At 28.3% G+C, this 27,062-nt stretch overlaps 1 protein-coding gene and 1 long non-coding RNA gene across 12 annotated transcripts in view; one reads left to right on the top strand and one right to left on the bottom strand.

Annotated features, from left to right (window-relative positions):
* Window positions 1-10,456: 10,456 nt before the first annotated feature.
* LOC107450662 (uncharacterized) lies at window positions 10,457-26,925 on the bottom strand. 9 transcript variants are annotated; one of them, XR_015429707.1, is made up of 5 exons: window positions 26,407-26,643; window positions 20,991-21,088; window positions 14,318-14,509; window positions 11,860-11,990; window positions 10,457-11,003 (listed from the first exon to the last, which is right to left on the bottom strand). It is a non-coding gene; the product is annotated as an uncharacterized LOC107450662 (long non-coding RNA). The 9 variants fall into 9 exon arrangements; XR_015429703.1 differs by having other exon boundaries at window positions 10,866-11,003; window positions 14,398-14,509; window positions 26,407-26,545; XR_015429705.1 differs by lacking the exon at window positions 11,860-11,990 and having other exon boundaries at window positions 26,407-26,925.
* LOC107450661 (uncharacterized) overlaps window positions 23,067-27,062 on the top strand; it is a 74,376-nt gene continuing 70,380 nt past the window's right edge. For all 3 annotated transcript variants that reach the window (XR_001584970.4, XM_071184660.2, XM_016066508.4), the window contains exon 1: window positions 23,067-24,365. Coding sequence is in view for 2 of the 3 variants with exons in the window: in XM_071184660.2 (XP_071040761.1) it covers window positions 23,759-24,365 (607 nt within the window). In the remaining variant the exon portion in view is untranslated. The remainder of the gene's footprint in view (window positions 24,366-27,062) is intronic.

Raw genomic sequence — 27,062 nt, 5'->3', positions numbered from 1 at the left:
TTACATTTGGGTCTTGATCATTATTTTGATAAGGATTTTACACTAGTTAAAGTAAACATATGCATTTTAATATTTTATCAGGATTCATATGATCTTTAAAAATGTAAGAACATCAATATTGTAAAAGTTATATTTAACTTAAAAATTAACATTTTGACACCAGATATTTTGAGTTAATGAAATTAAATATTTTATCTCTTAAGTTTTTGTGCCCCCATTTCAGTATCTTAAGGATCTTACGAGCTCTGTTTAAAAAGAGATCATCAGATATATATAAGAAAGCAAAAATAACCATAGTAGCAGTATTTGGTGGTAAATGTAGCTTATCGTAATTGAAGAATATGCTGTGCGACATTTTATGGTGAATTTGCGAACGTATAAGTTTCAGAATGTATCGAAACATGAGGATGCTATTTGCTAATCATCTTTATCCAAAGAAAACGATGTAACCTAAATATCTAGTAGAATGAAGCGATTTTTTAAGCAATGAATCCTACAATTTGCAACATATTATTTCAATATCTTATTCTTAAACATAACATATTTCAATCTTTTTAAAATGCCACTAAACATTCAGCAATTCCTTGAGTTATAGAAAAAAGAAATATCGTAAATTATAGAAAGCCTTGTGAATGTGCATTAGAATTATTATACAATCTACATTTTATTTTTCAAGCACTTTTTTTTTCTTCAAACTTTCTTGCCTAGAAGACTCGATTAAAACTGTAAAAATGATTATCCCTAAAATTTTGTATATAGCTATAATAAGTTATGCTCCTTTTATTTTAGTATAAAATCCTCGAATAAATGTAGTAAAAACAGTCTAATCTAAATAATATCAGATAAAAAGTTCATGTATTTAAATTCTAAAAACTATCATAAATAATTTATAAATCGATTCAAATTTACTTTTCAAAGGAGATTAAAATAATATTTTTTTTGCTTTTTGGACAGAAATCCCCTAAAAAAATTGTTTATGGCCTAGAAACTTCGAGATATTTTCTATTAACAATAAATTAAGCCCCTCCGAGCAATCACTGAACAGTATTTCAATTTTTTTACTATCAGAGTTTGGTTGCGTAGCAACCTAGTAAAATTAAGCACTCCTCTTTTGAATTAGTCAATGGGTTATCTTAAAATATTTATTTGCGCAGGCGACTTTTTTTGGCGGTTTTCTGGACTATCGCCAAATATATAAACCTTTATTGCGGCCCAATTTACCACCCAATTTTTTTAAAATTTTGTCTACCCCCACTAATTCAAGGGTCTAGATTCCAAATATGTAAAAAAAAATATATGTTTATTCAGAGAAAGTACGTTTTTGTGTCTGATTTCGTAACTTAATTAATAGTTAGCACTAATTAATTAACATATTTGAGGTCACCCCCAGGTACCATTAAGATTGACACTTAGTTCGTGAAAATCCGATCATTAGAACGAAAATTATTCAGGGTGATTCGTTTTTTTTTTTGCGGACTGTACTTCCGATAAACAAGGAATAAACTGTCAAAAGTAATCTCATAAATAATAAGAAGAGTCATAATAAGAAGAATAATAAGAGTCATAAATAATAAGAATTATTTTTAAAAAAAATGGAACTATTGAACTTTAATTAATTGCCTCAGCATATAACTCCCATTTCAATTTTGTACAAGATTTCGTAGTGTTGATTAGTACCAGTACTTGTACCAGATTAATAATTTTTTTTTAGCCCGTGCGAAGAAAGAGTATTCAGATAATCATCAATAAATTTCAGTAAACATAGTACCCTATTCTTCCCAATTTCAAATAAAATTAAGTTTTTCGGAGAAGAAAAAAATTAAAAATGACTATACAGTAACACGAACTTAGAATGAAATATGAATGTCTGCGAGACAAGAGAATTCGAAAATAATCTTCTTTTGCGGGTCAGAACCTCACAGATAGTAATTCCATTCTACAGACTTGTTTCTTGCGGCTTATAACATGTCAGCTTTGGATGAGGGAAACTACAGAGTTCTGCCTTCAACCTAAAAAGCTCCATACTATCCGATTACGGGAAGAAGAACGCTCGTGATGTCATCATCCTTGGAGAGATTTACGAATTTTTCTTGTTTTTTCAGTCGCCGTTTTTTTTATTATTATTTTTCTGTTTTGTTTGCACTATCATGTTCAAGTTTAAAAGATTCATTATTCATTGTCAGTCGGGACAAGGTTTGTAACAGAAAAGACTACATAGATAATTCTTCATATCTGGAAAGTATGTGACAGTGAATTTCGGCACGTGCTACCTTCTTCGCTTTCGATTGGTTACCTTAAATAATATTTTATTTTAGCGTTCTGCTTTTATAGCAACATCTGCTATAGTTTATTAAAAAAAGAAACCTGAGAGATATAATCTATAAATTATTTTTAATCTATAATATTTATTATTATAAAATATACTTAAGCTATATATTTACTATTACAAAATATACCTTATATATTTATTATTATAAATATTTATTTTTGATCTATAATATTTATTATTAAAAACTATAAATTATTTCTATAATTTATTTGGAGTTTTCTATATTATTTTTATTATGCGTGTAATTTATTATAAATCTCCACTTAGGTTTGAAAAAATAAAGCATTTTCTTAACAACCCATTGTACGCTAGGGGGCCATTGCAATCAAAGCTCACATTTTCTTTAAAAACGGTGTGATTGTGACGACGTGATTAGTATTGCGTACTAACCGCCTTCAGTTCTCAGACAAGCTGGTTCCCATCGATTAGATGACTGGTAGGCTCCAGGTTGCTGAAGTGTATCCTTTTATTCACCCAAGTTATTATTTTTTCACCTATTATTGATAATTAAAAGCGTTTGTTATTTCATTAATTTCCAGTTTAGGTTCCTAAAAACCTATTTCATATTTCTCATTGAACGATTGATTACAAATTCGTCGATTCTTTAATAATAACCTAAGTAAGAATCAAAACAAACTTTATATTTAATATAAAATAATCCATTGATCACGAAACAATTCCTCTAAAATTTTCATAGCATGAAGTTTTATAAATTCATCGAATGCTTTTATAACTTGAGGTTATATACATAAAAAAAAACTTGGCATTTTATACAAAATAATTTATAAATTGAATTTTTATAGGAACAATTCCTCAAATTTTCCCATTGAAGGAGTGTTTCTAAATCAATCTATACTTTTAACATTTGAATAAATAAAAAAAACTTTGTATTTAGTATAAAATAATTCATCTATCGGGGAACAATTCCACAAATTCTTCATCGGACGAAGTTTTATGAATTCATCGAATGCCTTCGTAATTTGAGTTTATAAATATATAATTTTTTTATTTTGTCCAAAATAAATCAGATATTAAAGTTTTTTTGGAGCAATTAATTCCAAATTTCCTATTGAATGAGTAGTTATAAATTTATGGAAGTAATAATAAATTCATCCATTTAGCTCTTTACTTTTCTGATTAACAATAAAAGCAAACTTTGTCTTTAGCATCAAATAATTTATTTATGATGGAACAATTTCTCCAAATTTTGCATCGGTCGAAGTTTAATTCATCCAATACATGCGTAATTATTAATATAGAAATAAATGTCTTACTTGTTCCCAAAATAATCCACTTATTAAAGTTTTTATTGGAACAATTCCTCCGAATTTCTCCCTGGACGAGTGGACAGCAGCCACTCTCTTATTCAGACATTATCTCAATAGCTGATAAGGTAGAGAAAGTGGGAAAAATAATGGCTCACCCGGGTTGACAACTTAATCGAAGGTTCCTAAGCCGCGACTCCATTTTTATCGACACTCCCTCGCTTTTCCTGCTGATAACAACTCCTGACGACCACAGGTTTGGTTGGGTGCTATTGTTTTTGTGTTGACTTGTTACTTTTTTTTTTATTCTGTGTCACCTAAATCCTGGACTATTCATTACTATTCCACGTGGATCAGGATAAAGTGAAGAGTACATTATTTATAATGAGGTTACTGCCCATATATTAAAAGGTTGTCTTTGCCTCACCTGTACGCTGCGCCTGTTATCGATTTACATGGGTTTCCCCAATTCGTCAATGAATATTTGTTTTGAACAAATCCACATCAGTTCCTTGCTTTTATGCTGAAATTTCATTAATTAAGGAGTCAACATAATGATAAGCCACACTTTCAAACTGTTCAGGTTATTTTTTTGAAAGCCATTTTGAGCGTAAAACATCATGATTTCTGCAACTTATTTAACCTCGTTTCTGCCATGCATATACTTTTTAACAACGATGTCTTGAAATTTTCTTAAATTGTTCTTAATTAATTTAATTGTTCTTAATTGTTTCTTAAATTTACGATTTTTTCCTAATTTGTTAATGTATAAGTTACGGTTAAAGTGTGAAATCCATTATTTCATAGAATAACTAGGTATTTCATAAAATAACTAGACAAGTCAGCTAAAGTATATAAAATTATTGAATTCCACTATTTAACTCGTTCGTTAATTACGATTAACTAGAATTGTTCTTGATCGCTACAGATGTATACCAAGACTTATATACCAAATATAAAGATATACTTAGTAACATATATACAAATTATCATCAAACTATATCTTTACCAATATTTTTACCAAATTATCATCAATTATAAATTTTTTTTAAATTACTGGAGATTTCTTAACCATCATCTTTACCACATATTTTTTATATGTTTATGACTCTGAACATTTTAATTATTAAATATTATTCTGATCCAAGTTCTATGTTTGAAAAGTCTGTGATGGCGTTTTTACTTATGTTTACTTTTAAAATCTTGTTCTCAGTTCTTTAATTTTAAAATTTTATCCTGTTCTTAATTCTTATGTTCCTACTTTTATAGTCCATTCTTTTTTGCCATGCGTTTATTTGTCGGTGGTTAGCACTGAAAATGTCTTTTTTTTCTCTCACTTTTTGCCATTTACCGAATTAATTATGTTTCCTTAATTTGCTTTTCTATGTTGCTTCGCTGTCCAATTATCAGTATTCATAAAAAAAATATTTGCAACAGATTTTTGAACAGCTTCATGAAATATTTCATCACTTTATTTCTTGCTCAAAATTTTTAATTGTTTATTTTCTTTTTTAAAAAAAGAAGAAAAACTACAAATATAGGATTTAGTAAAAAGAAATACTTTTTTTAAAAAATATTTTATTAATTGCATGGAATATTTAATCAAAAAAATATAATTATTTTCTACCTTGTCTGAAATGCTTTATTTTTAAAAAGCTTGATTGAAATATTTTATTATTTAATTAATTGTTTTAAACACTTAAATGCTTTCTGCCTTCTCTAAAATACTGTATTTTCATAAATATTAACTGAAATATTTTATTCATAGTCTGAAACATTTAATTGCTTACCTTTTTGTCTAAAATCCTCTGTTCTTATAAATCTTGTCTGAAATATATTATTGCTTTATTCGTTGACTAAATTACTTTAATCTGTAATATTTTGATATAAATATTTCATTGTTTTGTTTTTCGTTTACAATATTTAATTTTTTCTTTTCTTGTCTGAAAATATTCTGTTTTTGTATTCATATTTTTAACTAAGTACATTTTATGTATTAAGGGAGGATCAAGGCTCAGCTGTTTAAAGATATTTATTAAATATATTACTGTTAAATAAATTTAAGTTTCATATAAAAATAAGATTTATACCATAAAAATCAAGTTTTTATTTAAACTAATTGGTCTAAATTGACACAGTTTAAAACAATTGAACTTAATATTTGACTAACTGCTTTTTTTTGTTTTTCACCAATGCTCCCTTTTTATTTTTGTCAATAAATTCTAATAAAATAATTTGCTATCGTGCGGTAAATAAAAAAAGCATTAAATTTGAAACTCTACGCATCAATTCAATTCAAAACTATTTAACATTTCTATCCATATCCTTCTATTTAACATTTTATTTTATTTTGTAAATGAGGTAAATGATTATGACCTCAACCTTCTTGAAGAAAAATATACTATGGCTGGTGGTTTGCTGGAGAAAAGTAATAATAATCATTAAATATAAAATTTCCAGTCAATTTTAAATTTTTAGTGCCAAAAAAGTATACGGTTTTCGCATAATTAAGATTGATTTTTCTTTAACAATTTCGTAGAGGGCATAAATTTGAGACAAAAAATTATAAACTTAAAAAACTCTATTTACAGTAAATAAAAATAATGTTTAAATTTCGCCAACTTGTTGAACAAGCCAAACAAATTTCCCACGATTTACAGAGTTTATTATAAAGAGTCATGAACAAGTAGATGCTTGAGTGAAATCTTTTCTTCACCAAACACTAGAAAGATCGCATAAAAGTCCGGAAAAACGCTTAAACCACGACCCTAGGGCGGCCATTACTGTCTCAATTTGAAAGGGAAGCATTCAATAAAGAACGTATACAGTGTAGAGCAACTATTCTGATGAACAACCTCAGTGAAGCGACAACGCGCCGTCTAGCGGCAGAACACTGCCAAAGGCTGTTGAAGAGCTATGCTCATTCACATAAATCAAAGAAGGATTGTGCTCATAAATTAACGCTGCGGTTTTTCGTAAAATTTATCTTTTAGTCTGTGAACGCGTTTAAGCTCAAACTATGGATTGCTCTCTTTTGTTATGGTTTCTTCTCTTTCTTTTTTTTTCTAAGTTTTCCATTGATGTTTTTTTCATTAACTAGGAGGTTATGTTCTGTCGACGCAATTTTTCTATTTTTTTCAGGAAGAGAAAAAAAGGGATTAGATAATGAATAGCAGGTTTCCTTTTTCATGCTTCTTCCTTCTTCATTCGTGAATTAATTTCGTAATTATTCGAAAATAATTCTATGTTAAAATTTTGAACTCGCAGTTGTATCAATTTTAATTGAGACAGTTTACACTTATGCCTAAGTACAAAGTATGGTTAGACAAAATCTTGTAAAATTTTGTTCCTTAGCTATTTTATTTTTGTCACCTTTGAAAAAATTTTACATTGGAAGTAAATTTAATAAAGAAAAAGATTTTTTTTTTTATGCGAAATTACTGCCATGTCAAAAATTTACAGCTCTATGTAAATTTAAAACAATGCAACAATACTGTAAATTAAGAATGAAAAAGTTTACGCTACTACCAATATTAAAGGGGGATAAAAAAGGCCTATGCCAAATTAATTCCTAATTAAAAAATTTTTTAAAAATTAATTTTTGCTAAAATGTTTACAAATTTTTCTCGTTAAAGTTTCGTAAAAACGTTCCTTTCAAATTTTTTGCAAAGCATTTGCATTAGTCAAATAGGCTTAAAGGCTAATAATTTAAATTAATCTAAAAATTACATTTTTAAATTGGATTCACTTTATTAAAAGTTAAACTATTTGATGCTAATCTGCGTGAAAACTTGGTCAAAAAAATTTTGTAACTTATAAAAAACATAAGAACAGATATAGCTCAGATTTTAAGCTAAGTTCCTAACTAATTTTCATTCCCAAAATTACTTTTAAACATAAAATTTTATTGATATCGATACTTACCAAGACGGTTCTGTTTCGTTAAAGCACTGAGGAAACATCCTGAACGACTAGAGTTCAATCCCCAACGATGGCATCCATTTGCTTCAGATGATTGCGTCAGATTAATACACCCATTTGCCTTAGATGAACGGATACCAATAAGTAAATTATAATATTTGAAAGGCGATCCATGCACATTGCTGACCACATTGGCAAATTATGCAGCTTGTCACGACATTGTGGAGCCTTAATCCCCTTGACCCCCTTTCTTGATCGCTATGAGCAGAAAACTATATAATATCGGTACTTTTGCAAAGTTGCTGCAATATTAGTGGAATTTCAAACTGCTCCATGTGTCCAAATAAAGATGAACCCTAGTATGATGTCTAATTAAGTTTAAGAATCGAGATAATATGGTTCAACTTTGCATTGTATTAAGGCTGATAGCATTATATTAAGCTTGAACGAAATTTTGTAGTATGGTACAACATACTACAAAATTTTTAAAAGCGTTTCAAACGAAATCAATTGTTTGTAGGTAATTTTATTTTATTCTGAAATTGCTTTACTTAAAATGTTTCTATGAAAATAAAACTTGATATTATCATGATGATTTTTAATAGAGAATTGTTAAAAAAAAATTCATTAGCTTGCAATATTTTCACGCAAGATTGATAAGATCATATGGTGTTTTAAAAGTCTTTGTAATAGTTTTTCCAACGAAATATTCAATTTAAGAGTAAGAAATTAAAATAAATTATTTCTTTTAAAGAATTTTTTCGTCAAATTTAAAAATTCATAAAACACAATTACTCTTATCACTGTACGTCTACATAAAATTTGATCAAATTTTTAAATCTAAGACTGTTGTTTCCGAATGCTTCATTGGATAGGAAAAAAGAGTGAACAACCAACGAGCTTTTAATCACAATAGCCAATCACAAAGGAAGAAATATTATTATCTATATCTCCTCCTTCATAACGCTTCTTAGCCTATGAAAATAAATTTAACCAGTTCTTCAACTATAATTGTGAACATTTATTTTGCTATAAATATTAATTTTTCTAAAACAACATTTTAATTTTTAACATAATTTTTATATTTATATGAATGAAAAATAAAAATATTTATATTTATTTTTGCGCAATGCTAGAAAAATTATAAACTAACAAACAGTTATAGACCTAATATCAGCTTAAAAACAATAATGCTATAAAAATGAACTTTTCATAAGCTAAGCAATAAAAATAAATACAGTGCGAATTATTTCCATTTTAATTGGTTTTGTTTTAAAAATAAAAATTATAAATAAATTTTATCAGGTAATATGTTAATCAAAAATTAAAATTTATTACAAAAAACATAACTAAGGAAGCGTCAGAGCTTGTTACAAGATGAATTATATATTAGATTTATGAAATAAAAAACGTACCACCCTGACTAACTTTTGATCTAATGATCGAATTTTCACGTACTAAGATTCAATCTTAATGGTTTAAGGAGGTGACCTCAATGATGCAAATTAATTTGAGTAAAAGATATATTAAATTACGAAATAAGTCATAAGAAAAGTATTTTCTCTGAATAAACATATTTTTCTTATAGGGGTAGCCGTAATTTGGGAATTATGATCCCAATAGTTTGGTCATGAGAGCAGACCAAAGATATGATCTCTTAATTTTAATTTTGCTTTTTGCATCTTTCGCGATGTCTCGGGAATTTAAGAAAATTAAAAAAATAATTGTACACAATTATAAAATTCGTTTATCCAAAGATAATTTATATGCAAAAAATAATTTTCAATAATTATTTATTCTTTTTTATTATTTTATTTAATAATACTCAGAGAATTTGAATTGCTGGGTAAATAAATTTTAATATCATTTTAAAGAATGTAATTTCAAAATTTGAAATACAAAACTTGAATGAAATCGGTCGAACAGGTCCTGAGAAATTGAAGTTTAAGAAAGTCAGATATTTAAAAACTTCAAACTGGACCCCCTGGATTTTTTTTATCCTAACAAACTGGAAAAAAGGCACCAAAAAAATGAAAAGCGATTTTAGAATTATCTCTTTGTGTTATATAAATACGAAAAAATTATCCAATAAAAAAATGAAACAAATTTAGCACTTTTTTCCTAAACATTGAGGAAAATCACAAAACAAATAAATGTAATGAATACTTAAAAGTAGCTAACAATATATGCTCCAGAAAGGAGGGGGGGAGGAAAGGATGCCCTTGCACCCCTTAGAAATCCAAGGAAACAAAACTATGTTCTGCTTGCAAATGTTATTAATTATTAATTTTAATTAATTGCAAATGGTCGCAATTAAATTGAATATACTCTGATTAAAATTTTTTTTCATTAAAATCTAAAGCTATAATTAATTTTTTTTCCAAATTGGAAAGTATAGCAAAAACAAATTATTCAATAATAAATAAATAAATGTTTGATAGAAGATTAAAAAAAATTTTATTCTAGAACACACTGTTTTTTCCTTTGTAATAATAAAATAAGTAATTTAAAAAAATTAAAATGAAGCTAATATTAATTGCATTTTTTTCATGTTTAAAATTTAAATATCATTAAAAATGTAAATTTTTCACCAAATAGTGGTTTTCTTTTATATACCGGTTTTCATTAAATTATTGAATTAGTGAAATTTTTTGATGCGCAAGTGTAAAATTATATTTACAACATTTAATTAAAAATTTAATAAAATTTTTCAAACGGTTTTTTAGTTATTTTAATAAATATATTTCCCTGCTTGCACCCTTTTAAGTAAAGTCCTGCTAGTGCCTTTGACTCACAAAAAATAATCCAAGCTCATATGGATGAGTGTTTGAACTATACCTGAAAAAGAGCGCTAGGCATCAATATAAAAGTGTCTCCAAAGTATAAATAAATTCATGAATATTGTCATCGTTCGATATCGGTGGTGAAAATGGACAACTCAAACCTTTTATTAGATTTTATTACTTTATTTAAGGAATAAAAACTTTTTTGTAAGCATGTTACAAGGCAAATAAAATCTTAAAAAGCATAGTTTGGCTAGACAGTAACCAAAATGTTATGAGATGTCACTTTGTTTTAAACCATTACAAATAAGCAATTGATTATCGAAGAAATCAACGTATTCCCCATAAAACTCTAGAATATATTTACTCTTTTAAAATGAGAAATTTTATTTATACCCATACTAAATTTTAGTGGAAAATAGTCATTTTTCTTGGTGTGATAATGTTTCTACAGAAGTATCTGTTAGCAGCACAGAAGTATCTGTTACCAGCTTTGAATAATGGACATGATGAATGGTACCAAAAGAGTTATCGGTCTGGATTCTTATCTGTTACTGGCAAAGACAAATCGGTGAACAGATAATGCATGAAGGTAAAGCGATAAACTTCAGTTCGAAACAAAAGAACAGTTACTATTTTGCAGGAAAAAGGTGACATTTCTTCTTTGTGTACTGCTCTTTCTACAACTATCTTCAACCAGTTATCCTGTAATAAAAATGGTATAATTTCGAAATGCTTTTGATTTTGAATTTGATATACTAATTACTAATAATATACACAGCATGCAATGTATCGTGGGCAAACCTGAATTAACTACCTTAAAATTTGCTCAAAATCATAATGAATAAAAAATGCCCCAGGATGCAACAAAAACAAGAAAAGGATTTTAATGAGTTGTTTTAAGCAACTACTGTTCTCTTCACTGTTTACATGATAACTCTCACTGAGCAACTTTGCTTTAGAGTTTGATAATACATAAATATTTAGCAATGTATATAACAAGTAGTACAAGTAGTAGTATAACTATGCAGTATGGGTATATACTATGTAGTATAACCCTTATATCTATAGTATTACTATAACAAGTGGAGTAGTAGTATAACAAGTAGTACACAGCTATAACTAACAGTAAACTAATTGAAAAAGTCGACGCTTTGGAAATCCAACTACGGAATATCCTAATCAGATTGAATTGCTATTGTCTGGAAAGCTATTGACTCATTCAGATTTAATTGCTTAGGATTATTGCAATCTTTGAAAAGGTTATTTGCAATGAGCCTTCACTTCTCTAGGCTTTATGAAAACAGTTTGAAATAAATCAAGCTAATAACATAGTAAATATGTTTTTTTTAACCCAAATACATATGAATTCCCTTCAATAAACTTTAAAAATGTATCAGGATGATTAAAAAGTAGTGGATTTTTTTCCAATTAGTCAAGCGCATTAAAAAATGATGGCGGCTGATTGCAGAGAGTCGAAATATTCGATTAGTCTACAACATATTCAACAAGTATTTGAATGAAAGAAATTAAATATTTTAAAACAATTGGAGTTACCTACCTTGCTTATCTATGTACCTATCTATAATATCAGCGCATTTTAATTTGACATTGTATTGATGTTTTAAAACATGTTCGTTCCTTTTTTTTCTGTTTTTGAAGGTTTTATAATATATTATAACAGCAGGAAATCTAAAACAAATTTAGAAAATATTGCGTAACATTAAAAATAATAAATAAATAAAAACATGCAAGAAAATGTCTTCTTAATTTTTCAATCTATATCTATATATCAAGGGAAAAATTTATTTTTAGCTAAAAATACTTTCTATCATTTTTTGTGATATTTATATTTTAAAATCTGGTATGTAGATTTTAATTTCCTAAAGACAAATTAAAATAATTTATCGCAACTGCGTGACGCTTGAAATATATACTATTTCACTTTATACTTTTTGAGATCATTTCCAAGTAAACGGGATAAAAAATTTTAAAAGAAAATTTATTATTATTTTTTTTTTTTATAAATGAATACATCAAAATCTGATGTACATATTTCAACTTTCCGTCTCCAATTTTAAGAGGATTGCATTTAAAATTTTAATCGAATGATCAAAAAATCAATTTTAAATATCTCATGTCGTTGAATATCATCTTCCATCTAAGGAAGATTATGATCCAAATTATTTATGAAAAATAAGACGCTCAATCTTTAAATTTCGAGCAATTAAAAACACTACACTTTTTCATCTTCTAAGAGATAAAAACACATTTTCTGTTATCATTTGAAAGAAAAATAAAAACATTGTTATTTGATAACAATTTTTTAAAAAAATCAACACTTTAAAGATTAATGACAAACACATTTGTACTTCGCAACATGAGAATAGCCAAATAAAAGAGATCTTTGCATTTGTAGAGATGCATTTATCATCATTTGCTAAATGAAATTGATATATTGCTGTCGAACGGGAAAAGAAATCCTAAGCAACCAAAATAGCGGATTTCTCCCAAAATATTATCGAAAGATCAAGAACTCAATCAAATCGCTCATCTCTTTGAGGCTCTTCTTCTTTCCGTCTCCAATCTTAGGAAGATTATGATCCAAATCATTTGTGGAGAATAAGATCCAAAGGAGGAAAAAAAATCTCTCAATCTTTTAATTCCGCACAACTACAAACCCTTCAATCCTTCAGGTCATAAAGTTGGTCTTCTCGGCTCGTTAAAAAGAGCCAGGAAAGCTATTAATGGCTGTATTGGCTTTTTCCCGTCCCTTCTGATAGCTTCGTTAGAAGAGTAACACGTGATTCGAAAATGAATGCCTGTCACACACTTTCTTCCTTCGTTTCGTTCTTTTTTTCCGTTTTTGCGAACCCTCGAGATGAATTATTTCATTATTAGTATTATTATTATTCTCCCCGTTCGCTGTTTGCAAAACGAAATTAGAATTGTTGAACGATTCTCGATTGAGAATCGATGTACACACTTCAAAAAAATATCGATATCGAATTGCTATCGATGCGTCTTCTGAAGAAACGTGTATGGTAAACTTGATTTAAAAAAAAGAGGAAAAAATGGTAAAAGGATAAAAAAAAAACTTTTCGGTTTTTTTTTTCTCCTTAATTTAGGAGAGCTATTTTAGAAATGGGTGGGGTGACTAGAATAAATCGAATTAAATATTTTAACAATACATCTTATTGATATTACATTCCGAATTTTCTTTTTTAAACTATAAATTGGAGAATTGTTTTTGAGAATACTGTGTCTGGTATAAAATACACGATATTAGAAAATTTCACTCGTGTGTCATCATTTGCATATTTAAAAAACTAATGTGCAAGTAACAAACCTAAATCTGAATCAATATTATCTGTATAAAAACTTTGTGCATCCGATCTTAGAAAAATTTAAATAAATTGCTGTTTTTTTTTTCTTTTTTAAACATAAACATTTAAATATTTATGAGCATAGAATAGAAGTTTCTAAACTTATACTATGTAGAACATGTGGATTATTGATTTTTGTAAGTTATATATATATATATATATATATATATATATATATATATATATATATATATATATATATATATATATATATATATATATATATATATATATATATATATATATATATATATATATATATATATATATATATATATATATATATATATATATATATATATATATATATATATATATATATATATATATATATATATATATATATATATATATATATATATATAAACTTGGATAGCAAAAATAATACAAAAATATGAAAATTATTAAAAATTAAAAAAAATTGATAATAAAAATTAGAGAGCTAAAAGTTAGAAAATGAAACAAAGAAAAGATATCGTCTTCAGTTCACTCGATTATATCCACAGATTTAGTGCTTTCTAATATTGTATCAATATAGATTATGTTAAAAAGAAAAGTGTATTCATAGAATGTTGACAAATTAATATTTCAGAGAAAGTAAAAGACTTTATCACACAAAACCTGATGACTTACTTTTGAGAAAGGCGAGATTAAAAACATCAAAACCACTTCGATTGTCCACAAAAAATTCAGAAATGCTTTTGTTAAATCACCTTTTACTTTCCTTCAGTAACATGGAGCTGTTTTTCATCTTTAAAGTAGGCCCTTTTTAACAGTGAATCCTCAGACTTTGATATAGTTTTTGCTTATTCGTTTTATGCGTAACTGTAAATAAACATACTGATTTTAATTTCATTACTGACAGAAATTCTAGAAATATGTACTAAAGGACAATTACAGGACAAAGAGTATAAACTTTGATTTTCGACTCAAACAGTAAATTAAAATTATCTTCTATTATACGTTATTCTTCAAAATCAGTCTATGCATCCTTAAAAAATGCTTCTTCATGTTAATCATTACAAAATTACATTCAAATTTGCGTCAACTTCAGATAGTTGACTCATTTTGGGACAAAGTTATTTTAGTTCAACCACATTTCTATTTTAGAAAATTGGAACTTCGTCATCACAGTTAATATCTGAACATGATTATACGACATTACAATTCGTTGAATGTGAACTAATTTTAAAAGTAAAATGCATCCTTTTTCATTTCTAATGAACTAATTTGCAATCACAATACTTGTAATATGTAAAGTTTAGATCAAGGTCACAGCGTCTTTTTGAATTTGACTTTCTATTTCCCTAATATAATGTCGTTTTTAATGATATTTAAAATTTATTTTAAATATCATTCAAACTGGCACTGTAAAATATTCCGGATTGAATTGTGGCAAAAAGTACTGGCACTATGAGTCCCGCTACTTTTTACCGTAAAATTTTATGGAGCAAAATATATGATATACAATAAGTTTTGCACTAATATTTATTGTAAAGTCACTAAATCACAGTAATTAAAAAAATATTACTGTGAAAGTTAAGGTATTAAATTTATCGGTAAAAATGAATTTTACGGATGCTGCTCTCAGGGTGCAAATACTTCTTATAATAATTTGATCCGTAATTTTTTACTGAGAAGATTTCGTGCAATGATTCCATAAATTTAAATGTAAATTTCTTCTATAAGTATTTCACATACATACACTTTTCAACTGCTCCACAATAGCGTAATTTGTATTATGTAAAATTTCCGTCTTCATTTTTTTAAAATTTTACTTTTAAATTTCAAGACAAAATAATTTCAAACATACAATTTAAGTATCATTAAAAACAAAATGTCATATAATGATTCATTCAATTACTTGCAGCATCCGTACTCATTGATTCATTCAATTACTTGCAGCATCCGTACTCATTGATTCATTCAATTACTTGCAGCATCCGTACTCATTGATTCATTCAATTACTACTAAAAGTAATTCATTTTCACTCATATCTTAAATAATTCGCAATAACCAGTACGGCATCTTTTCAAATTTAATTTTTAATTTTGAGAATGCGTATTTCATTTAAATATCCTTCAAAGCAGGTGTATTTCACTTTAAATATCCTTTTAAACGAAATTTAATCTAAGGGTTGTTTCAATTACTTCCAGCATTATTCGTAGTCATCCATATTTAATGATTCATTCAAGTAGAAATGCAATTCAGATTCTTACACTTTTTAAATGCTATGTAATCCGTGTTTTGTAATTTTTAACGTTTTAGTCAACGGCACGATGCATTTTTAATTTTAATTTTTTTATTTATGAATATGTATTCTATTTTAAATATCATGAAAGACAAATTTTCATAAAAAATAAGTAGAATAAATTTTTTTCATAGGCATTGGTACCTACATTTTAATTTAGAAACACAATAATAATCAAAACCAATCTAAAGTTGACTAAAATGTTATTAAATTTGCTTTATTTTTTAGCAATTATAAAGTCTTACTGTCAGCCATTTCAATATGAAATTATAAGCTTTTGTTTTTAAACTGTCTTTTCTCAAAGTGCACCACATTTTAAATCAATAAAAATAAACAAATGAAAACTTTTTTTTTTTTTTGAACATATCTAAATTCTTTTAAAGCTCATTCAACCGTTACAATAATTTGATTTCAAAACACAACAACATCTGCACTCGGCAAAACAATAATTTTTCTCCAACTCTGACAAAAATTTGAAATGATAGTTGAATGAGATAAACAACGAATCAAATCGTCTTCAGTCTCCCCCTATACCCCAACCCCCTCAAGCTTTTGTCCTTACAATTTTTAAATTCTCTTTGGAATGACACGATACAATAAATGGCATTTTTCAGAGCATGCGAAAAGGCGAAAATGATATTTTAATCTTAAGTCTCTTTCCCGTGAAAGAGACACACACAGCAGCGTTTTCTGTGCGTGATATTTTCGTGTGGTTCTTTTCCCCCAACCCCTCTTCAAAACTACCATTTTTCGTAAATCGGTAGTATAGTGTTATCAAAAAGTAGTCAGAGATTCGCTTCTGCAGCGCCCCCTGGCGGCCACTGCCTGTCGAACGGATATTTCGTGCCAAGAATTCATCAAACTCTCTCGCTTTCGCGATGAAAAGTAAAAATAAAACTTGCTAATTCGGGGGAGCCATGCACCAAAATCGTTTGATGTCTGCTGCATCGTCTCTCGTTTAAAAACGTTAGTTTAATGAACTCTGAATGGTTAAAACAAGTGCAACATTGTTACTTTTGGAATTGGTAACGACCTCCATAAATTTCACACGTCGTAAAACGATTGAAGGATCACGAAACGAAATCAATCTCTAAATCTTCAGTCAACTTGATTCATTTGATACTTTTCGTATCAACTTAGATCATTCATTAGTTAGTTAAATTCGGATTGCATCAATGTCTAAACATTCAACCAACTAATCACATTCAATTAGTTTATTTTCAGTAAATTCAATTCCTCTATTTTATTTTCAATCAACTTTTTCTGTGCACTGCAATAATGTTTTGGTTTCTATTAGATGATAAAAAAAAAATTTTTGGATTGCGTCAATCTCTAAACATTCAGTCAAATAAAAACATGCAAGGATTAAGTTTATTTATTTTTAATCAATTTATTGCGCGCTCTAGAATAATATTTTTATTTCGATTAGACGATAAAATTTATTTTTATTTTTGGGTCGTATCAAACCTTCAGTCAAAAATATGCAAAATCGTAGCCCTTCAGCCAACTAAATGCATTCAATATTGCATTTTTCTTTCAACTTAGATGATAAAATTCAGTCTATTTTATTTTTATTTTTTGCGTAAATTATCGTACTTAATATATTTAGATAAAATATGTAAATTTATTTATTTATTTTATCATCAGATTTTTTGTTTAGACTTCGATGATAAAAATGAATTTATTCTTATTTTTGAATCACATCCATTTCCAAACCTGCAGTTACTTGAATTACAATCTATCTACACAATCTTGCAATACAATTGAACTGCAATACAATCTATAAAATTTTTAACATGAACACATACAATATTACCTTTCTTAGTTTCGACTTGGTTTATTAAATTTTAATTGTATCCATTTTAGAAAATAGAGTGGATAGTATTTGCAAAGTCTTACAAAACATTCTTAAGACATAGAAGTGCAACTCTTATTTAATTATTATAACACATATTTAAATGGCCGGTTCTGAGGTTTTCCCGAGAAAGCTGGTGAAACAATTTTCAAATACTTACTTTTTTTAAACTCTTTTATTTAGTCAAGGGAATTTGTAGTTTAAAAAGTTTTTGCCTGATAAAAATTAATTTTAAACGTAGATAAAAATTTAAAAAAAAAATTTCTTCTTCTTTTTTTAAGATAAGTACAGCAATGGGGGAAAAACAAATAGAAAGAATATTAGTTAATAGTAGCTACAAACACCTTGATTTAAGGGCGAATTTAGGTTTTAAGCGAATTTATTTCATTTTGCAACAATTGTTCTGAAAAAGACATCCCAAAGCTTCAAATAGCTACATCATGAAAACCTCATTTCGAGGAAGAAAGTCAGATCATAAACAAATAAATGATTTTACAGCTGTATAATGTTATTACTTATTTTAACATTAGCATCAACAAAGGAACCGTGAGCTCCTTTAATGTTACGTTTTGCATTAATGATTATTTCAGGAGGATGTCAAGTCCACCATGATGGAGACTTGGAAGGTTTGACTTACATTTGCCCATCTTTATTTAAGATCTTTCAACAGATTAATGATTATTATATACGCTCTACTGTAAATTATTGATTGATTTATATCAAATATAAAGTTTTCAGTTAATTAGAATGAGGATAGGACACTGTCAGAAATTTTGGATAATGTTGTATCATAATGTGGTTCAACTTTTTTGGCGAGCAAAATACGGCGCAACTTGAACCGTATTAAATTGTAAATAGTTCCTAAATGACTTCAGAATGACCTCTTGGAATTTTGTCATTAAAATATTTTTTATTATGATATTGGTAAGATTAAAAATAAATTTTTCTCCAAGCCTTTAAATAAAATGGTTTTCTACACCCAAAACAATGATGACGTAAACATTTTCCTAAATTCAAATAATTAGTGAACTTGTTTTTTAATATTCTATGTTTAATATGCAGTCAACTCCGCTTAAAGTAATACCATTAGATCCAGTCAGATCTATTCAATTAAAAATGTTATTTGATAAAAAGGGCTAGTGTATTATTCTGTCTTAAATGCTAAATTTTTATTTTCTAATGAATATAATATTTTTTTGATTAAATAAATTTCCTTTTATGATCAATAGACAATTATAATTAAAGCTGCCAGTGTTATTATAAAAAATGTTAATTAAAATGCTAATTAATGCTAATGCTAATTAAAAGTATAATATAGGTACTGTAATATCATTTTATTCCTTCCGAAATCATTAATTGAAGACTATTTTCATACCCGTTTAATTTGTCATTTCATCGAAATTAGATTTTCTCTTTCTTTTCCTACTAAGTCTTCCATGACTTGAGTATTTTTTTCAAACTCTTTCTGGTTTTATTCGCTTTCTTAAATTTTTGAAACTTGAGAAGTTTCAAATTGATTTGATATTCTGTTTAGGATTTTTTAAAATTTATTACTTCTAAGACTTCTATCTTTTCGATTAACTTGAATAATTCCTTTTCGCGCTCATCGTGCGACCAACTCAGAGATATTCAGTAGTGTAATTAATAATTATTCTACTTTAGAGAAATACGTACTGTACACTTGTGCGTTAGCAGGTTCTTTAAACTTTTTTCTTCATCTAAGGTAACAGCGCACCAGGAGAGGACCACAAGTCTTGACTGCGAAACAAATCACTCTATACTTATATACTAACCAAATGATGTTTGAGTGAAGTAAATCAAAGAGGGGTGAAACCCCCTTAGTTTTTTCAAATGTATAACTGCTAGCAAAATTTGATTCATTCTTAAACTAACACCTGTTTTGAGAAACAAATTTGCATGAAATCCCTATTAAAATGACAACCTATTGTATTCTCTATTTCTTATTCGAAAAACGTAAACTCCATTCCAGATAGTGAAAAAATTTTTAAATTTTTTTTTCTTCCATTTCATGACTTTTGTTTTATACAATTAAGCGAGAACTGAAAACAATAAATAATCTCATGAATATAATAACGATAAATATAATAATAATTAATGAAAAGCAAACTTTAATTTTAATACCTTACATGATATATTCTATATTTTAAACTTGGTGCATTGTAAAATTCAATTCAAATAATTTGCTCAACATGCCAGACACTTTAAATTAAAGGCTAACTAAAATTTGAACATTCGGTATAAATTTGAGACTTTAAAGTTGATGTAAAGGAATTTTGCCATCATAAATTTTTAGTGAACAAATTGTCTTTTTTTTAGCTTTCTTTACCAGTTTTAATGAGGAATATTTAGTAGAATAAGTTTGAATTTTTAAATAAGAAACAAGGTATTTATAAAATTTAAGTATGTTTTATTATAAATTTGAAACTCTTTACTTGGGGTCAAGTTAACCAAATTAGCATACTTTGCAAAAGCTTTGCGTTTTGTTTTGTTTTACTGAAAATCTTCTAGAAATGAAAAACATCCTATTTTTATATATTCCGAAAATTATTTAATACAAAGTGATGCTAAGTTTTATTTTCAGTCTGAATCTTATTTTGAGTGCTGAAATATTTATTTTCATATTGAAAAAAAAAATGTTGCAAATTAATAAGAAAAATAGTAATGTCGTTAATGCTATGAAATTAAATTAATATATTGATATATTAGTTTTATGAATATATTAGTATATTAATTAATATATTCTGAGAATATATTAGTTTTGTGATTTGTTAAAGCTTATTAAAATATAAATCTGAGAAATATAAACTTTAACTTTTGTAACATAATTTCCCACAGCAAATAACTTTTGTACTTATTTTTATAGGTGGTTCTAAACTACTTATAGAATTTTCTAATTCTGACTGGACCTTATTTAATTTCAAAACAAAATAAAAAATAAAATACTACACTTACAATAACGCATACATTAGGTATATTCGTTATTACAGTGTTATGAATGTGTTTTTAAGTAAATAACAATGCACCTTGAAAATAAGTTTTCAAATCACATTAATTTTAAAACTAAAAAGTTATGCTTTGGTTAAAAGTACACGATTTTTTAATGAGTAAAAAAAGAGTTTTACACAGTTTTTCAGTATTTTAGAATTATATTTTAACATACAGTAGAAAGAAAAAATACCTCTATAAAACAGTGATTCAGTAAGTAAACAACATAACATTTCATTAGAGAACCAACCACAAGCAGGAAAGGATAGAACTTTGAGCCGGAAGAGCCATCTAGTGGCGAAAAAATTAAACATTGATGGATTAATTTTTGAATTATTGTTTATTATTCTAAAACTTAATCCCGAATTAGGAGAGATGCCATTAAATTTCATCTTATTAGTAATAAATTACTAAAATAAAGGGATATGTAAATAATTAAATTATAAATTAATTGCATTTCATAGCACAGATTACTTTCTTTATTGTAAGTTGATAAGACTCTTTATTAAATTAAAAATTGTTTTTCATCCATAAAATTTGTTTACTTTCAATTTTTTTACTACGAGTTTATAAAGTAACTTGTTACAGTTCGTAAACTATCAATTTATTTCGGAATATGTTTTATTAGTTTTCACTGTAATCTAAACGCTTCTCGAAATCAAATCATAATATTTTCTGATTTAAAATGAAAATAAAATTTTCGAAATTATGACATTTTTCAAGAGTATCGGAGGAAAATAACGAGGAAATCACATCATATTTTTTTTCTATATTTTTAAACACATAACTATGCAATGCATCATTTTATTATGTGTACTTAGTTATTTACTTTTTGAAACATGCCAAAATTAAAATTTTTTTAAATGAATTTATAATGTTCCATTGAAGATATATTTGTATTGGATACGGATTTTTTTTAAAATTTCTAATAGCAAGATTGAAAAACAATTGCAGCAATAAATACAAAGAAGCAGATAGAGGACAAGCTTGAAAAAAAAAAAAAAAAAAGACATAGAGAATAATTGGAGCAGGCTATAAGGATTTTAAAGTTCCTAAATATTATATTTAACAAATTACTTGAAAATTTTAAAGATTTTCCCAATCAAGTGTAAGCATTTTCTTAGAGCTGTAAAATTTAAAAATACAGTTGAATTATAAATACTGAACGTTTAATTTATATTTATTCCATTAAGGGTAATTTTGATATCTACACTCAAAACTATCTTAATATTTATATGCATTACAAAAAAGAGAAAAAAATATTAGAATCTTATAATTAAAATACGTTTTATTTCCCTTTCTAGACCGTTTTAACCAATAAAACAATACTTTTCTTTTTGGAAACAAAATTATAGTTAATTAATTTAATATATTTGAACAGCATTTCATAGTTTTCCCAATAATTTAATTAGGAAAAATTTCATTCAGTACTTCTTTAAATTAAAAACACCGGAAATTGTTAACAGAAAAAATAATAGTAATACACTTTTCATTTAATCAAGCTAAAGTTAACAAAACTCTGCTATTTTTCAATTTTCAGAAAAATCAATTCGAAAAGTAATCGAAAAATAGAATTATTAAAAGATAAAGGCTTTCATGAAATGAAACTCAGAAAATATGAGCGTTTATTTCTATTAGATGTATTTTTTTTTCTTCGTTTTCTCCCTCCATTTGCTCTAAAGTTAGTGTATTTAAAAGCCAATCCATCAACTTCTTAAGGTCAAGGCAGTAGTTTTTCCCTGTTTTCTTCCCTTTTTCAGGTCCCAGGGCCAATTGTGAGAACGTTTTTTTTTCCCTTCACCCATACGCAGTGGCAAGAAATATATATGGTTGAAGAATACACATCATATCGCAGGTCACGTGTAACTTACAGCAGAGGAAGAAAGAGAAGTAATAACTGCACACAAAAGTAAAAACTTAAAATAAATAAATAAATATAAAAAGGATAAATAAATAAAATAAAACTTTCCGAATCTAGAGTCACGTTTTGACATGAGAGGTGAGGGGAGGAAACGAAGAAATGACAAGGCGAAATTTTCGCTGGGGGGATGGGGGATAAATAAAAAAGATTACAAAAAAAACGCAGAGAGTAAAAATAAAAATTCTTTATTCTGGCACATATTAATTGATGTGGAGGGAAGGGGAAGGCGGGAAATTATAATGTGGTCGGGGTAGAGGGGGATGGGGGAGAAGAAAAGAGAAGGTGGTGGGGTGGAAGGTGAGGGGAGGTATTCGCCAAAGCAAAAGGTATCGATCAAAAAGGCAATGTGAGTGTGTGTGTGTATCCGCGGAAAGTTGCTTTTCGAGCTGTCACTCAGAGAAGTGAAGGGGGAGTGAGCCTTTTTCTCCCAGCAGAGCCCGCGACGCAGACTGGTTGGACCGCCCGCCCGCCCTAGAGCACACTACCGCCCACCCAGAATTCTTCCCCAGTGCGCTCTGGCGATAGCTTTCCTTTTACCGGCACAGCGCCAGTGGAAGAGCCCAGTCGTAATTCGCGCTCGCCAACTGAACAGTCATAAACAAGTCAGCTCTTGACATCTCTTGACGCGATTGTTCTAAGTCAATCGGATGCGGCGCTCATCTTAACCGTGTGCTTTGGCGATCGTCGGCTTCGTCAAATAGTGTTCGAACTTTGGAATTTTTTTCGACTACACTACATAGTGACTTATCGAAAAAATACATTTAAATTTATGTATATTAAAAAAAACTGGACTTGTTAAAAGAAAAATGGACAAATAATTAAAGCCGAACATGGACATTTTTTGAAAAAAAAAATTCCCTTGCATGCAAAACTTGGGATTTTCGAATTTTTCGAGGAGAAATTCTTCGTAGAACTCAAAATAGCTCATAACACATTTTAATAGCATTAGTTATGTTACATATATAAACTGTGAAATTCCATCGAACATTTTTTGAGGGAACATTTCGAACGTTTTCGCTTGTTTTTCCGACTGAAATAAAATGAGTTCTTATCAGTTTGTGAACTCATTAACTTCCTGCTACGGACAACGTAGCCAAGATTCCTCGAGCCAGGACTATTACACACCACAGGTGCAAGCTTACGGGGGATGCTACAGCGGACCCGGTTCACCGGTACAGCAATATGGGCCCTATCCTCAACACAATGTATCACATTTACAAAATGGAGATCATCATTTCAACAGCTGCTCGCAAAACCGCATGAGCCACCCGAACCCCAGTCAGAGTCCTCGTACCCCGACCCCCTCTGTTACTCCAGTGCCCAGTTGCAAGTATGCTGAGCCCAGTGCTGCATCTCCCCAAGATTTGAGTACTAGCGGCTCCCACCCACCTCCAGCGGGGAGTCCGGAGTCTAGAACCTCCCCTCAACCCCCGAGGCAGGCCTCGCAGCACCCCTCACCCACGCATTCTCAAGGGGTGCCCCCATCGCAGCAGACAGCGAGTCAACAGGCTAGCCCACAGCAACAGAATCAGGGCCCACAAGATTCTTCGCCCCAATCGGCACAACAGCAAGGGCAGCAGAAATCGGCATACCCATCTAATCCTCCACAGATTTATCCATGGATGAGGAAGGTTCATGTCGGTCAGAGTAAGTTTTAATAATTTCTCTTCTTATTGTTAAGCATTTTAATATAATTCAACATTTAGTTACTACTCGAAAAATACTTAAAAATCAATATCTTTTAATTTTGCTGAAAAATAAAGTAGGGAATAAAAGCATTCATTAATTTACATTAAAAATTTACACATATTAATGGTTTAGATAAGATAACGGTATAGATTATATGGTGGTGTAGATAAATATTACCCCACCATATAACCATTGCATCCCCCTATAATCTCCACAAATATTAATGGTGTAGAAAAGTAAAGATTGATAAGAGATTTATGGAAATCACTGTTTATCTGCTCCTTATACGAAGGAACATTTTAATAAAGTTAGTTAATTATTTTAAAGATATAGGGAAAAATAAGTTCTCGTCTTGATTTGCATTAGAATAGACAAGTTAAAGTAGCTCAAAATCTAAAAAAAAAATTTTATATAAAGGTGGTAATTTTTAACCTAACAAATTACATTAAATAAAATTTAGAAAAATCATGGAAAATATTAATTTTGCGAATAACATGACATAAAAAACACAATTTATGAGCGTGGGATTTTTAATAGCATTTTTTCTATCAGTCATTGAAAAAAGTTTCAAAAGTTCATTCATTGGATAAGAATTAGATGATTAGTTTAATTAAATATTTTGGAGTGAAATTAAAATAACGTACATAAATTTTTTAACAGAAATTATGATGAATGCACTGTAAAATTATAAAGGCATTCTAAATTCATAAAATAATAAATAATAATTAGTTAATATTGTTAGGACATTTTTGTGTTTATGATTTCAGCACTAAAAAAATAGTCACAAATATTTCAAAAAGTAAAAAGAATTTAAAATAGAAACATAGTTTAATTGAATCACCATGTACTTAATATTAAATAAAATGTTGACTAAATATTAAATTAAGGTATTGGATTTAGGTATAAACTCATAAAAATTTTAGAAGACTGATTGTGTCTGTTAGACTTAATTTCTGTGACATTTTAAATAAACATTGACTTAGAAAGAAATGACATATTACAAATCAATTCACTTGTTATGTTTATAATCAATTCTTATAAAATTTCAAGATAATAACACTGCATTGAAAATACTGTAATTAAGTCGGATTAAAAAAAATAACTATTACTCTACAAATTACTAACAATTAATAGTAAAGTATGTATAATTGATATTCTTTCTTTAAGACTTCAATGTAGTATAGACAAATGGTGATTGTTTATAATGTAAATCAATCACACTTTTCTGTTTATGGTAAATTAAAAAAATGTGTTGTTAGATTTTAAAAAAATGTTTTTGATTTAAATATCTGCCTTACGATTTTAAATATGAATAAACGCTTTGTCAAGAAAATAGATTTACAATAGTTGAACTTTACAATAATAACTTTCGCTTAGCTGTTTGTCGTATATTTTAAGATATACTATTTGATTTCTGAAATACTGGTAATTTTTAAGCGCCTTTTTTGCAATACACACGCAATTTCATTCTGCAATTAACTAGTTGAAAATGAAACAAGCAACAAGTGATAATCTTGTATAATAATCTATTTATAAATCTTGTTTCGTAGATTTAATAGTAACTATTCTATTTGTGCAATATTTACAATTTTTAGTGCAATTTTATCATTTTTAATATGGCCAAAAAAAGTTACGATTCATCAAGCATGCCGTTATTGATTCGCTAATTAAATTTTCTTACCTTTATGTGCACAAGTGTTTTGGTAATTAATATTTGATTTGTAAAGCATTTAAAGCTTAAATAACTTATTTACACTTTTATGCTCGTAAATATTTCTTAAAATACATAGATTAACCGATCGTGAGTTAATTACACTTGCAATTCAAAAATACTCGTATTTTGATGTCTTTATACATCTTTAGATACAATTAGCAAGATAAACAATAAAAAAAACGTATTATTTTCTAAGCTAATAATTATAAAATGAATTAATCTATTTATGTAGCTACAATGCATCAGCATGCAGCAATAACATCACTTGTATTAAAACATACTCACCGACATTTCAACAGTTCGATGTAAAACAGCATCAAACCCAGTCACTACTTCGATAAATAGCGTCTACAGCTCACGCAACAACGAAAACCACAACAATCCGTCCGCCATTGCTGTTATCATTCTCCTAAACGTTAGGCCTAACTGTTTTCGTCTTCGAACGGAGTTCCGTTAGAAAATTTTGTTCGAAGAATAGAAATTCCAACGAAGTCTTGCCTCTTCGTGTACTGTCCGGCTTGTGGCTCTGCAAAAGCCAGCGATGGAGCTTTTACAACAACCAAACCCATCGTAAATATTCGACAGTGGCATGTTCTCTCCTCCCAAAGCCATAAAACGGCTCGCTTAGGCCTATAAAACTATCCGCGCCGCCATAATTTTGTCAGAGGCCCTGCTTGGAGGGTTGGCTGTTATCTTGGAGCGAGGCGTCCCGGGGCCAATTGGAGAAGCGCGCCGCGCAGTTTTATGAGGGCCATAAAATTCCTCCCTGACTGTTATAACCACAGCACGCTTACAGAAGCCACTAAACCATGTTACTTTATTTGAGAAAGGAAGGGAAAAAAAGGTTTAAGAAAAAAAGAGAAAGAAGAGTTAAATTCCTCATTTTTATTGTTGTTGTTATTGACTTGGTGACCTTGTTTTTTTAGTCAAAATAAAAATTT

Source organism: Parasteatoda tepidariorum, chromosome 10 (assembly GCF_982258835.1).
Source record: "Parasteatoda tepidariorum strain Cologne lab strain chromosome 10, Ptep-v5.0, whole genome shotgun sequence".
NCBI lineage: Eukaryota > Metazoa > Arthropoda > Arachnida > Araneae > Theridiidae > Parasteatoda > Parasteatoda tepidariorum.
This window is presented reverse-complemented; position numbering and strand designations above follow the sequence as displayed.